General features: G+C 38.8%; 1 protein-coding gene across 2 annotated transcripts; it reads left to right on the forward strand.

Annotated features, from left to right (window-relative positions):
* The first annotated feature begins 995 nt into the window (after nt 1–995).
* On the forward strand, nt 996–5422 carry LOC149833905 (uncharacterized). 2 transcript variants are annotated; one of them, XM_090009892.1, is made up of 3 exons: nt 996–2588; nt 3520–3705; nt 5037–5422. In XM_090009892.1, the coding sequence occupies exons 1-3, from the start codon at nt 1227–1229 to the stop codon at nt 5070–5072; spliced, it is 1584 nt and encodes a 527-aa protein (XP_089866018.1). In that variant the 5' UTR covers nt 996–1226; the 3' UTR covers nt 5073–5422. The 2 variants fall into 2 exon arrangements, with proteins under 2 accessions (XP_089866018.1, XP_089866019.1); XM_090009893.1 differs by lacking the exon at nt 5037–5422 and having other exon boundaries at nt 3525–3664.
* Nucleotides 5423–15649: the final 10227 nt, after the last annotated feature.

Raw genomic sequence — 15649 nt, forward strand, 5'->3', positions numbered from 1 at the left:
CACGTAGGCTAAAAAATCACAATCACCCAATGAAAGTGTCCCACGTAAGCAGATAAGCAAACTTAGCCTTACCTACTTCCTGACACGTGGCACCAACCATCCAGTTCAATCTGCGGTGAGAGAAATACTGACGTTGTATGTGTAAGAGACTTACCGTGGTTTGCCATCGGTGTAACGTGCCTCTTTGTTGACTAAAATAGCCCTAGACTTGGGGTTTTTGACATAAGGCATATCTGGTATTCCAGACGCCAGATAATTTATAGATGGCGGTATTATGGTCACTTGATGATAGGGTATTCAAGAGCTCTGCCCTCCTTGAGATTTTATGTAAAATGACCATATTACATCTAAATAAAGCAGCAGGAAAGATTGCTACTTTTATGAATGACCAAGCTGGCCTTTTTATTTCACATATTTGAGATGTATGGTTTTAGTCCCCCTGGTGGGTCTGAGCCCAGAGTTGCATGGAAACATGGCTGGGCTAAGGCCTTAACAGACCGGCTAGACTCATTTCAAGGGCAAGTGGTTTGTTTTTCATGATATTTATTCCTGGATTCAGTCAAGTCTTTGGCGGGCTCAGGTCATCTTGACCTTGATCAAACACATGAGTGCCTAGAGTCCACTTACCCAAATAGCACATGGTAAGCTCAACTTGGCTTACTTGGTCATATCCTCTAGCTCAACTAGGTTCACTTGGTCATATCTTTTGTGAGTCACAAGAGTGCCAAACTCAACTAGACCTGAACCAACTAGTCAAGTTTCTAAGTCAAATAATCAAAGGGGCTCAAGAACCTACAAGACTCATGGGAAACCAGAGAAAGGTCAAGGCCCAAACGTGAAAAGCCATATTAGGGTCCCCATGAGGGCGTTGGAGGGCAAGTCCCTAAGGGTGACTTTTTGGTTGAGGGAAGGGCAGTTTGATAATCCAGTGAGTGGAAAGAGACCCCAAGATGGTGCTTCAACCAGAAAACAGACCCTGTCAGTGGTCCAGCCGGGAGGCAGAGAGCCCTACAGACTCAGCCGCTCCTCCCTTGCACTGTATTCTTCCCTTTTTATTCACATCTTCTTCTCCTCGTTCAATAAATCAGCAAATTCCCATCGTTTTTATCACTCGGTGTTACCAAATTTCGATAGTTCTCCCACCACCACCTTTCTCTTAAAATAGTTTTGGTTTTGGTTTTGGTTTTGAGCTTTTTAGGGTTTAGGGTTTTTTCTAGCAGCGACAAATGTCGTCTTGTTTTACAGGAAGAACCCGTACTTATGGGTTCGAAAACACAGCTATTTCTAAATCACCAACGATTTCATCGTCCCTTCGGTCGCCTGCTTCTTCTTCATCGACTGTATTCTCAGATGTTAGTACAACCACCGCCACCCTCACCATCACCACCAAGAAGCAGAGAGCGCCAAGAAAGAGGCCGAATCAGGTGTACACTGAAGCCACGGCGCTCCTATCGACTGTCTACCCGAACGTGTTCTCCACTCACAATCCTAAGAAGCCGCCGCAGCGTGCGAAATCGCGGAATTTCCCCGATGAGGCACCGGAATTGCTGGAGGAACCGCTCAGGTTCATCGCTGCAGACACCAAACTGCTCATTTTCCAGACACCCATTTCCGGACATGACACCGGAATTCAATCCGGGTCAGAATCGGCTTGCGCAGATGAGAAAACCAATTCCACCGTCGAAAACGCATCTCAGAGTGAGGAATTCTATGATTCAGAGGTTTCACTCCTCCATCCGCCGGTTTCCGGCAGTAGTGATGAGTTCCGGTTGGGCTGCGAGCCTTCTGGTTCCGATGACGAAACCCGTTTGGAAAGTGAAATCCAATCTCAAAGGGATGAGTTCTCGGATTCGGAGTTGCTGGTTTCCCCTTCTGGATCCGGGAAGGAAACAGAGCACCCTGTTTCTGAGAATAGAACCCGATTGGGTACCGGAAACCAATCTAGGATGGATGATACAGAGCATGCATCTCACTTGTCACTGATTTCAGAGCAGTCTGAAAGTTACAAAAAGACCGAGTCCGGCATCGAAAACCAGTCCAGGAGTGATGAATTTTCAGAAACAGAGTATGCCCTTTCAAGGTCACCAATTTCAGGTCATGATGCCGGATCCCATGTCGAAGAGTTCGACGATGAGTTCGAAGCTGGATCGATCCTCCATGGAGAGGTCGATAAGGGAATTGACAGCATTATTGGAAGCAACGGATCTGATGGCAATTACGACCAGGACATGAGGAAGCAGGATTACAGTTATAATTCGGTGGCGAATTCCGGATTCCGGACAGCTGGAGTGGAACTATGGGCACTCCGGCGGGCCCGTGACTGGGTTCCGGAGATGGAGGTGCCCGAGTTCATGCCAAGGTTGAGGTTGGTGGACAAAATCATGGCTCAGGAGGAGCTGAGTTCAATGGCATTCTGCTCCTTTGAGTGGGTCAAGAAGGAGGATAATTCTCCATCTGGATTAAGCCTTAAGCTCAATTATGATAAGGTTTTTAACGAGTGGTCGGATCGAGGTCCGCCTTATGCTGCCGGCGACGTCAACCCAGCGGCCGACGAGTGCTTGCCGTCGTCCTCATCACCCGATGCATTTGTACGTACTTATCAGTATAATTAGAGCTTAATGGTCCCTTTAGTTATGCTTATTAAGCGATGTCTTTTCCCGTTTTGTTCGGTGCTCCAGGAAAGCCCGTTTGTTTTCGGGAATTCAAATTCCAGACAATGGGTTTTCTCAGTTCCATCATTTTAACCCAAACAAGGTCCAATTGGAAGTTTTCAGCCCATTTTAACCCGGGAATTCCCACTTCCAGACTCCTTTTGTTTGGACAGGGGAATTCCGGCACGACTCTCTGTTTTATTTTTCTCAGATTTTCAAAATTTTGGCGGACGGATTTCTTCACTGTTGTATAGCGTTGCTGAAAAAATGACCCGATTAGTACTCCACTTTGGTTCTTATGATTATACCCTTTTGTCTTAGTAGAATCTCCAAAATACTTAACGTTAAATTCTTCACTGAATTTTTAGGAATACAAAGGAATTTAAAGTGGGATTTGTTTATTGGAACATGAGAAAGTGCAAGGCAAATGTGAACAGCTTTTCCTTCTTCACATGAGCAGAAGAAAGATGGCTCATGAACTTCTATGCACATTTGAGTGTTCATATTGGTTGCATGTCTGAGCATGCTCTAAAGTCTAAACATGTGCCCCATTTTGTGCATGTTAACCAAACTTTGTACAAAATGGCTCAAGAAAATTTTGTTCATTTCTGACCAATGGTGCATTTAGTGCTATCTGTTGTTCTGTTATGATGATGGCAAAGTTTATACAGAACATATTAGCCTGTCCATGGATAGAGATGTTTAAGAACTTTATGTCATATGCATGTGTCCTTTTCAAATGGTATGCGTATATGTATCATATTGGACATTATATTCAATTATTGTATCGATATATATACCTATGTATGTTGGTAGGTCCATACTTTAATACATAACACTATGTTGATTGATAAAGGGATTTTGGCAGGCCAGGCTTATGCAATATGATGTGTTTCCGGACATGGGGATGTGGGGGCAAGTGGGAGAAGAGAGTGGAGGGGTCAGGGAGGCAAGTGTTTTGAGGTACAAAGAGAAGAAGAGGAATAGGCTTTTCTCAAAGAAAATACGCTACGAAGTTAGGAAAGTGAATGCTGACAAGAGACCGAGAATGAAGGTAAAATCGCTTTCCTTTTGTGGTAGACTCTTTTTTTTTACATGGAGAAACCATCCCAACAGAGACCTAGCTGTGCTGGCTCTGCTTGCCGTACTTACGGTCGCTGTGCTGGCTCTGCTTGCCGTACTTACGGTCGCTGTCCTGGCCTTAAAACTCCGTTGGCGTGCCTCTTGCCACCAAGGAGTTGCCCCGCTTTGGCTTGCGCAAGAGGTGATTCCCATGAGATTTGAACCTAGACCGCCTGACTAGCAGCCTAGGCCCAATCCCACAACACCAAAACCCTTTGGGGTCTTGTAGTAGACTTGGTTGGGGATGTTCTTTTCATCATTAAACCCACTTAGCCAAGCATTTCTTTTAATTGGTGTATCTTCTATTCTTTTCAAAATGCAAGAGTAATTAAGATGGTGGTTTTGTTTCTTTGGGATATATAGGTTTGTTGAAACTGAAAAACCAACTTCGAAATCTAAATTTCTAGATTTCTGCTGTTTGGTGCCATGTGAAACGTGATTAAGTTCATGAACTTGATCTCTTTTCATGACTTTGGTCATGTTCTGCTTGATGTCTTGGTACTCACAGTCTACCTGGTGTAGAACAAAACCACAGTCAACTTCCCTCTTGGTGCCCCAAGGAGGGTTGGCATAGTGGGGTAGGGCCGTGGCTGCTAAACAGGCAATCAAGGTTTGATTCTCATGAGTGTCACCCCTCTGCACAAGCCAACGCGTAGCATAGGCACTGGGAGGCAGGGGCCCTAACCTCGGAGTTTTATGTTGACGGCACGACGACTATAGGTATGGCAGGCTGAGCCAGTGCAATCAGGTCTTCGTGCCGACTGCAGTTTCTTTGGGTTATAAATAAATAAATAAATAAAACTTCCCTCTGAAGTACCCCTAGGGTAACTTTTGTGTATGTCATCATGGCATAAGACATGCCAAGTCTATGATTCTCATAAATTAGGGTTCATGACTTCATTCTTATGAGACCCTAGATGCAGTAAATATGCAACGCATGAACTTTGCCATATTTCAACTGTTACCAAACACTTATTTAGAAGGGTCTACGCTCAAAAGGCTGCCCGAACCACTAGGAGTTAACTCAGCTCCTGAACGAGCTACTTGTCATTTATTTTGATGAGTCAACTTCCCAAGTCATTGCGAGCCTAGTGAGCCTAGACAAGGCTCGTACCAAGTTCACTGAGCCTTTACTAGTAAACGTGAATCATGATAACTTTTAATCCAATATTGTCCCACTTGGAATGGCACACATAAATTGCTGTCTCATTTTGAAAATTTTCAAATCTAAGGAGTATGGTCAATTAATAAGTGTTATTGCAGGGTCGATTTGTGAGGAGGCCTTCTCTGCTACACTGACAAAAAAAAAAGCTCGCCTGGGTCCAGACCCACTCAGCAAGTCACGGGCCTACGGAAACTGGACGCTCCTCCTTCATTCCTATTATCTTTAATTTTGTTGAGACATTTTTGTTTTTATAAGTCTTCTTTTTTTTTTCTTTTTTTCTTTTTTACTTGAAGACTTAGACTAGTGGGTGACGAAGGAAGCCATCAGAATAAACACAATGGCACTCAGATGTAGTGGCCCACCTTGCTTTTTTGCATTATTAGGGATTTCTTTCGTTCTTTCATTTTCTTGATTATGGTTGCCGTTGAATCAATCAATGAGGATGGTGGCCATTAATTGGCCTCAAGTTTTTTTTTCCCTTGTCCATCTTGTGGGTAATGGATTATCTTGAAAATTTGCACACAATATTATTATTATTATTATTATTATTTTTATTTTGTTTGGTAGTACATGAAATGGAAGCTCATTTGCTGCCACTTGTGGACCAGTGAAATTCTCTCTCTCTCTCTCTCTCTCTCTCTCTCTCTCTCTCTCTGTAAATTACTTTCTTTTCGTTTTTTTTTTTAACTTAAAAAGTGAAGAACGAGTATTGTCCACTTTTAGAAATGCTAAGCTTTCTATTGATTAAAGACAAGGAAAAGGAAAATGAGCTTACATTATATTGCAAAATAGTCACTGCCTATTTTCTATTTCACACTCGATCCAATTGGGTCTCCTTTCACAAAAGTTTAGGGCCTTCCTGACAAACAATTTAGGGCTGTCCTGCACCAAAATCCTCTTTATCCAATTCTCACCAACCACCAATTTGGGCTGTCAAAAAATCAGTACTCTCTGGTCAATTTGGACAGTCTCTCTCTCTCTCTCTATATATATATATATATATATATATATAGAGAGAGAGAGAGAGAGAGAGAGAGAGAGAGAGAGTCCCTCTTTTAATTTTTACCCCCATCCCCTCTCCATGCCAAAAAATGTTTTTAAACATGATTTTAAAAGTGGTTTGCATGGGCCCCAAAGGGGTTTGGCATAGTCGGATGGAAACTAGGCACCTAGGCAGGTGGTTTAGGTTCAAATCTCATGGGTGTCACCCCTTGCACAAGCCTGAGCGTGGAGACTCCCTGGGGGCAAGGGGTAAGTATGCCAGGCAAAGTCAGCACAACTAGTTCTCTGATCCTGAGAGTGGTTTCTTGGTATAAATATAAAAAAAATAGTTTGCATGGTTTGTACCTTCCTTTGGTTGAACAGCAGTGTCCCTTCCTTACGTATACATGAGAAAATGGTTTGTCCTCTCACTAAAAAGTTAGGTCATTTGTTCTTACCTTAAAAATCATATCTAAAGATGTTTTTCAGCTACTGCGGCCGTATGAATATGATTTCTATGATAAAAATCTAAGAATCAGTTTTTTTGTCAAATATTTTTCATGTGTAAATACAATTTTATAACTTAAAAAAATTCAAAACTTTCACAACTATAGTTTTTTTAAATCCTTATAAAATCTTATTTACACATCAAAAAATTCATCCAAGAGCTATTTCATAGGTTTTTGACAATGCCAACACATCCATATAGTTAGATTTACCGGAGAACTTCTCCTCTTTAAAGGTGAGAATAAATGACCTAGGGTTTCGATGGGAGGATATATATATATATATATATATATATATATATATATATATATATATATATATATATATAGGAATGAAAACGGTCCTAAAACTATCAAATGGAAATTTTTGTTATTTTTTCAAAATTCTGACCATACAATGTGTTCCGCATGATTGATTTACTAAAAATCCACACTGGATCATGAATTTTGGATAGGAAAAAAATGATATTTGGAGCCTCAAAATTTTATGACAATTATAGGTTATTGATTTTTGAAACTTATAAAAACCTATTCATGCATCATAATCAAATGCTCTAAGAATTTATTCATATAAAAGCAAGCATATAGATCACATCAGGTTGGAATTTAAAAAAAAAAACAAAAATTCAATAAAATATTAATATGAAAGGTTTGGGAGGGGGTTTTCCATTGGGGAGATTTTCAAAATCAATATATATATATATATATATATGGTTGTGTACCATGATATCATATAGTCATAATCTTGTTTGCATAGATCTCATTTTCAAATAATTAGTATATTAAAAGGGTTTATCATATTTAATACACCATAAGATTTTATATCTAAGATGGTGAAAATCAACGTCTCACAATTCATGAAAATAAGGGTGATCTAAAAATGGTATAAAACATCATATTTAAGTCAACTTGAATACATAAAATGATAAATAGAATATGTTAAACATGATCCATCTGTTAGATTTTTCTTTTGGAGCTTAGATCTATGTAAATCAAGTGTATACCAACTGCCATAGAAGCACCCCTCCCCAAACACACGTACATAGAGAACTGAACATATTAGGCTCCCTTTTCTCGTTCTGCCCTGTTAGGCTCCATAGTTTGAAGTGTTTTAAGATAGATATGAACCATTAGATGTGTTTAGCAGGTTCGATTTAGTGGAGAATCGACTCTTGGATCATGTTTTTTGGATGAAAAAATGTATTTTTATGACCCGGAAAAATTTGATGCCTTCATAGCCATTGATTTTGAATCACCAGAAAAACCTGTATACCGGTTAGATTCCGGTGATCAAAAAGTCAGTTCTCACTAAATAAAACTTATTGATCACATCTAAGGTGTTAGATATGAGAAAAAATACCAAAAACTACACTTTTTAAAGGTGTAGAACGTGACGAGAAAACAGGCAGAACTAGCGCACTACTATATATATACTCGTGACTTTGGATGGGTTTAATGATGAATGAGAGCTTGTTTGTCGATTTTATGAGATTTAAGGTCATTGCAGCCACGACCGCCACTAATGACTTGGGTGAAAAATGAGCAATAGACCGCCACTAATGCCTCTTTTAACTTGTCCACTGTTACGGTTGGAAAAGTGTTCGATAACAGTGAAAGATTTGCTCTTCCACTGTTATGGGCTTCTCTCTCTCTCTCTCTCTCTATATATATATATATATATATATTGCATAAACTTTCACGGCACAAAAAACAAAAAAGGAAAGTAATGCAGGCTATTATTCTGGCTCATCCATCATCTATTTGTGCGAGTATGTATATTGTTCATTTTTTCATAGAAATACACCAAAACCTCAGAACAATATTTTGGAAGTTCTGTAAGCACTGAGTTGGAAGAATGCATCTTTATCAGAATGCAAGAGAATAAAAGTTTCAAAAGTGAATTGTTGAGTCCTTTAAATTGAGTGGGGGAGGAGCCACCCACTTTGTTCATCCATAAAATGCACGCATATATGTCATGCCCTGCTTACTTTCTTTTGGGAGACCATTGTTCAAAGAAACTCCCCACTGAAAGCCCAAACCATGTCACATGGTGTGTGTGCAAAGCACACCCTACCTTGGCTAGAATCTCCTATTGTTGAACTTTATAAAGCAACCAATAGGATGTCAACTTCAAGTTTGCCCTTTTCTTTGGATTTATAGTAATATTAACATTCACAAGCTTTTTTTTGGGGCCCACCTTCCTGGTTAGCGGCGACCATGATCGGGCCACCTGACATGGGATGATCATGGTTCGAAACCCATGAGGGACATCTATTCCTACAAGGTCGAAGCTGGGTGTACTCTCTGGTGGACATGGTAACTTCAAAGGTTTTACCAACCGTTGTTTGACCTACCAAATAACCAATATGCTGATATACCTAAGGCCTGAACTAATGTAAATTTGGAAGCATCACGCAAAACAATCCAAGTTGATGAACCCCCAACAATATTTATGCTAATTTTGCCAGTTCAACATCCAGGATTCAACATGTCTTGTATCAGATGGTGGTCCAAAGCTCATGTGGGATGTTTAACTTCTTGCCAATGTAAAAGGTAAAAATCCTTGGATTAACTCAAATATGTCTGAGTGCATTTATTGATACGGATGGTAGTGGACCGGGGCGGGGGACAAGGTCACCATCCTTACCCCATCTCAAAATCTTATCCTCAATCCTTGCCTCCATCCTCGCACTGGTTTTAATTTTAATCTCCATCCCCGTTTAATGTCCTTCATCTCCGGTCCAAACGGGGCCAGTCTGGGTGGGGGCCGTTTCTCTGGGGCAGGGCGGGGCAAGGCAGGGATCGATGACGGGGACGGGGGAAAGCATAAGTCCATCCTCACATGGGTTTTGATTTTAACCTTCATTCTGCCACCTTTCTTGTTTCATGTCTTCCATCCCCAGTCCAAACGGGGTGAGGAGGGCGGGGCCCCATTTCCCCCCGGTCCATTGCCATCCCTAATCATTTGAAGACGAGATCTTTTTTTTTTTTTTTTGAAGATTGGGTCCAAATCCAACGTGTTTCTAAGTCCCATGGAGAAGTTCCTTCATCGCCCCCTCTCCATTAGAATGACGTAAATAAGTCAAGGGATCAAGAGAAAAAAACCCATCACCGACCACACATTGGCTATCAGTTAATCAAACATACTGAATAAATGGTTGAGTGAAGAAACTTGGTGAAAATTAGGAATCCGCTTCATTGAGAGTTCTAGGAAAAGCATGAAGATTCTACATGGTTAATGAGGCCCATTATTTTTTCGAAATTTTAGAATTTTTTTTTTTTGGATAATTCATGAAACAATGCCCCCAATCTCCGACTACACATTGGCTGGCCTCCAATCAGTCCTGCCTACCCGAGAGTACACCCAGCTTTGACCTTATGGCAAGAAACGCCACTCGTGGATTTCAAACTTGTGACATCTCATCAACTTGGTGACATTTACAGGTAACTGGAGCCGAGACCTTGTGGGCTAATTTTTAGAATTCTTGTTGTGGCCTCATAAGGTAGTAATGTGTAATAAAAACAATAGCTTATCATTTTTATAGTCACATTCAACCAAGGTTGTTAAATGCGATGAGGCCAAGCGAGGCGTTGAGCCTGCGCTTCGCCTCTGCTGAGGCGTACGCCTCTCACAACTGGACTGGAAGTGAAGCGGTGGGAGGGGAGGCAGTAGGAGAAGGACCACGCGCCCAGCTGGTACGGAAGTGAGGGGGCCGGGGGGCGCGTCCGGTGGTCGGAGAAGACTGAGCAGCCAACGGCGAAGTTCGGCACCGGGGAATTTATAACCGGGGAACTGTGATGAGGGGCAATTTGCGCATCACAGCAACGCCTCAGTACTTTCAGTGTGCGCCTCGCCTCTGAGGCGTACGCTTCAGGTACTGAGGCGTACGCCTCTCACAACACTGCATTCAACTCTAACATCTTTGAGAAGATCATTGCCGCACTTTGATTTTAGTGTCCTCATCAAGACAGTTGAAGTGCTGTGTCCAAGGGACATACCATTTTTACTGACACGTGTCACAACATGGAACGTGACACCACGACATGACATAGCCCTGACACGTATGGATAATATTGTATTATTTTTAATATTTCAATAAAACTAATTTTTTTATATATAAGATATCAAAAATGTATTTTTGACAAATATAACTAGGGTTAGGGCAGACCCTACCAGTTACACAACTCATACCATTGGGTTTTGAACTTGCAACGACCCAACACAGGTGATGTGTACTAACTGCGCCTACCAAACAAGCAGAGCCCCCCATGGTCATATTGAAAAAACTGTTGTGCAAATTTAAATTAAAAAATCCTTGTCCCAAAAAAAATCTGGAGAACTCATGTCCAGTCAAGGTTCGTACCCGAGTCTGTGACACAGTTGAAGTGTTCTCAAGTACTGAGAGTTCTGATAATTTTACATTTCAAACACTGTGTAAGGGAGGGAAGATGCTTGGCTAAAGATGGGTGAAACTTCGTCTGGATCCCTGGAAACAAAGATCTGAAAAATCTGTCTCAGCGGGGCCGTTAATGGGTTTTGTTTTACCCAACCAGACCTGACACTGACTCAATAATAGTTGGTCTGGTTCAACTAGATAACAGGGTTAGATCTACACGTAAAATGTAGTAACCCCCAGATGTGGACATTGTTTGGGTGTTTAAGGACCAGATCTGAGTCTTGACATAAGATCTGGATCTAATCGGAAGACAAATATATAGATCCTTTTTGAAAAGGGACTTTACCTAGTTAACCCAAATCCAGGTTTAACCACTCAGATTTCAACCCAGTAGGGCCAGTCCTCCTTAAGCCATGGCCAACACGGTAAACGCACAAGCAAAGAAAATTCTCTCTCTCTCTCTCTTCCCATCCACACACACATATATATATATATATATATATATATATATATATATATATATAGAGAGAGAGAGAGAGAGAGAGAGAGTAATGGGTCGGTGCTAAACACATTTGGTGCTAAATAGGTTTTTTGGGCTTTTTATTTTATTTTTAAATTCTGACCATAAAGATGTGATCTATGTACTTGATTTTATAGGGATCAGCTCTTGAAGTGTTTGATTCCAGCAGATGGGTGGGTTTTTATAAAGTTCAAAAAATCAATGGTCCAAATTTTTTTGTAAATTTTAGAAACTCCAAACATCATTTTTTTCATCAAAAACACATGATTTAGGTGTGGATTCTTAATAAATCAACCATGCCCAACACATTTATAGAGCCGGAACTGCATAAAAAGTACTGGAGAAGCTGAAAAACTCATTTAGCATGCGGTTTAGCATGGACCCTTTACTCTCTCTTTCTCTCTCTCTCTCTCTCTCTCTCTATATATATATATATATATATATATATATATATATATATATATATATATATATATATATATATATATATATGAGGTACAAATGCCTCATTTTTTTGTTTTTTGTTTCATGGTTGTTTTTTTGAACTATCCTTGAGGTTTTTCTTAGTGGGAATTGGGTCTTCAATAGTCTACTTATGATGCATAGGCAGGTTTTTATAAGGCTTCAAAAATTAACAGCCTACAATTTGCATACTTTTCAGGGTCACAAAATTGGGTTTTTTCATTAAAAAAATCATCCAAAAGCCGGTCCTTAGGGATGCAGAATGAGCCAAGCTAGCTTGGGCTCGACCTGCTCGCCTTGAACTCATTTCAAAAAAATAAATAAGCCGGGCTTGAACAAGGCTCAATACACGTAAACGAGATAAGCTTGAACAGGCAATCCAGCTTTGATAAGCTTGGTAATCCTGATTAAAACTGGCTCGCATAGTTATATAAAGAAATTAGATTTTATAGATGTATGCACATTGTTCATAATGTGGTCACAAAAAGCTGTCTTACTTTAACAGGTAAGTCGTTGGTTACCTTTGGAAGTGGTGTGGGTTCAAATCCCACCATTTTTCTCTCTTTCAAAAAGACATTTTACACAAATTTTAAAAGATTTGAAAACTTTTTTAAATTAAAGGTGTTCAGCCCGAGCCGAGCTTTGCTCGAGCTGGACTTGAGCCTATCCCAGGTAAAGGTTGTTCAAGCTCGACTCGAGCTCGAGCCGAGCTTGAACAAACAGATTTTCTTCTCGATCTGAGCTGAGTCAGCCCAAGCTTGGCTCGAACCCGACTCGAGTGCATCCTTATTGGTCCCCACTGTTTTGAACATGTTGAATCCATCCATGAGGTCGGGTTGGATCATCACAACCAGTGCTATAGGAATCCAAAGGCATTCATAAGTACCAAATGTTATCATATATATATATTCATTTATTTATTTATAGGAAAATGGAAACCTACAAAATGGACATGGTGTTAAATGAAACATGCTACTTGATTTTAGGTGTTTTTCCAAAATTTTGATTGTATAGATGCTAACTATATGATTGTTTTTATAGGAACCACTTCTTGGAGCATTTGATTTCTATGCATGGATAGGTTTTCTATTTAAATGAAACATGCTTGTTTATTACCTTCTGTGGTTTCCAAATAACCTAACGGAAAGCTTTAGTTTTTGTTTTCTTTGCACTTTTGACCCTTTAATATGATCTGCACGTTTCATTATAGTAGAAACCGGCCGTTGTATCATAATTTTTCAAAGATTGAAAAAGCAATGATCTACAATATACAGAATTTTAAACCTTCAAAAAATCATTTTTTATATCAAAAAGATGTGATTCAAGGGTCAGTTTCTATTATTTTGATCATACTAAACACATATACGAGGTTAGATTTGATCAAAACATCTCTGAGTATTAATTAAGGGGTAGGGTAGCATCTCTCTCTCTCTCTCTCTCTATATATATATATATATATATATATATATATATATAGAGAGAGAGAGAGAGAGAGAGAGAAAATTGGGTAGGTGCTTAATGAAATATGCTTAATGAAATATGCTTAATGGGTTTTTGTACTCTTCTAGTATTTTTTTCGCAGTTTCGACCCCATAAATGTACTGGGCATGGTTGATTTGCGAGGAATCCACACATGGATCATATGTTTTCGATGAAAAAAATCATATTTGAAGCCTTGAAAATTTACAAAGATTTTGGACGGTTGATTTTTCAAACCTCATAAAAACCCACCCATGTATCGGAATAGAACACTTCAAGAGCTGATCCCTATAAAATCAAGTACATAGATATTCACATCTGTGCGGTCAAAATTTAAAAATAAAATGAAACTACCTGAAAAACCCACTAAGCACGTATCATTAAGCACCTACCCTTATCTCTCTCTCTCTATATATATATATAATGAGAAAAAATATTTGCTACTAATAAAGGTAAGAAACTAATGAGCTAGAAATAATAGGTGCAAGTTGTATTGAGTCAATCTTGTAGGTAGATTTGTTTGGCATGGTTTGTTTGCTAAGGATCAAGCCTTGAATCATGCTTTTTTGATATAAAATTATGGTCTTTCGAGTTATGAAATTTTGGCACATTGTGAGTCAGTGGTTTTTGGACAAATTTAAAAACCTAATTACTTGTCATAATAACATGATTCAAAACAAGTTTCTTACTAAACAAACCATGTAGATCACATCCATAACGTCTGATATACAAAAAATTCTAGATTTTTTTGCAGAATAGGGTGATTTTACTCATTAGTTTCTTACCTTAATTAGTAGCCTATCTATATATATATAATTGGGTAGGTATTTAATGAAATATGCTTAATGATATGCATTTAATAGGTTTTTCTGCTCTTTCAGTATTTTTTTCGCAGTTGCGACCCTATAAATATATTGGGCATGGTCGATTTAAGAGGAATCCACACCTAGATCATATATTTTTGATGAAAAAATGATATTTGGAGCCTTGAAAATTTACAAAGATTTTGGTCCGTTGATTTTTCAAACCTTATAAAAACTCACCCATGTGTCAGAATCGAACACCTCAAGAGTTGATCCCTATAAAATCAAGTACATAGATCACGTGTCAGAATTTAAAAACAAAATAAAAAAAAAAACTGAAAACCCCATTAAACACATATTATTAAGCATATTTCATTAAGCACCTACACCTATATATATCTATTGTATTCCTCTAATAAAAAAACACCCATTCTTTCATAATTTTTTTGTTTTTTTCGTGAATATGATTAATATGGTTTGCTTAGTCAAAAACTTGATTTAGATCATCCAATCATGTTGTATAAGCAGATTTTCTACTAGCTACAAGATTCAACCGTTTGCAATACTTGAAAATCTTAATATTAAGAAAATCAGAATTTTACATTTAAACCATCCAATCCAAAGTGCATTTCCAGTAAATGGATCATATATGTATATATGAAAAAATATTTGCAACTAATGAAGGTAAGAAACCAGTGAGCTAGAAATCATAGGTGAAAATTGTATCAACTCAATCTAACCACATATATTAAGCATGATTTTTTTACTAATGATCATGCATTGGATGGTGCTTTTCTAATATAAAAACATGATTTTCTGAGTCATGAAATTTTGGTACATTTTGAGTCTGGAATTTTTTAACCTCTTTAAAAACCTAATTACTTGTTATAATCACATGATTCAAAACAACTTTCTTACTAAACAAACCATGATTTAGGTTTTAGATTCATGCATCAAAATTTCATGAATCCAAAAATCATATATTTACATTCAAAAAATATGATCCAATGTATATTTTTTAAGAAACTATGTTGAACCCATCTATAAGGTCAGATTGAGTGAATACAATTTCCCCCTGTGATTTTCCAACCAAACTATATATATATATAAAGAAAAAAAAGAGAGAAATACCAAGGTATTGCAAGTCAGCCAAACCTGCATGCATGGTTAAGGTCTAACAAGAACTAGTCAGCTCGATAAACCGCATTAACCAATGTATAAGAACTCAAAGGAACAGTTTTCATTACAGAGACAGGAATTTTGGTGTGCTTTTCATACTAGAGAAGCAGATTTATACAATATAATAATCATATCAGACCCCGCTCCATTTAATGACCAACATGTCGGCTTGTAAGCCACTTAAAGCCCCACAATTGAATCATTTTTGGCTGGAAAATAATAACGTTTACCAAATTTAACCATGCCCCAAAAATGAATTAGAGGGGGACATATGTGTCACCTAAATAAACAAGATAAATTGGACCATCTAGAGCTCTCTCTCTCTCTCTCTCTAAAAGAATCAAAAGTTCGTTGGTTGAATATCGAACCGTTACGTCTCTTTCT

The sequence above is a fragment of the Nuphar pumila genome, chromosome 6, assembly GCF_984573655.1.
Source record: "Nuphar pumila chromosome 6, dmNupPumi1.hap1.1, whole genome shotgun sequence".
NCBI classification, from domain to species: Eukaryota; Viridiplantae; Streptophyta; class Magnoliopsida; order Nymphaeales; family Nymphaeaceae; genus Nuphar; species Nuphar pumila.

What these genes read in the sequence shown, in the direction of transcription:
- LOC149833905 (XM_090009892.1), top strand. Translation starts at nt 1,227, where the DNA reads ATGTCGTCTTGTTTTACAGGAAGAACCCGTACTTATGGGTTCGAAAAC. An exon ending in CCTCATCACCCGATGCATTT is followed by an intron (nt 2,589 to 3,519) that starts GTACGTACTTAT and finishes GGATTTTGGCAG; the next exon opens with GCCAGGCTTATGCAATATGA. An exon ending in ACAAGAGACCGAGAATGAAG is followed by an intron (nt 3,706 to 5,036) that starts GTAAAATCGCTT and finishes GTGTTATTGCAG; the next exon opens with GGTCGATTTGTGAGGAGGCC.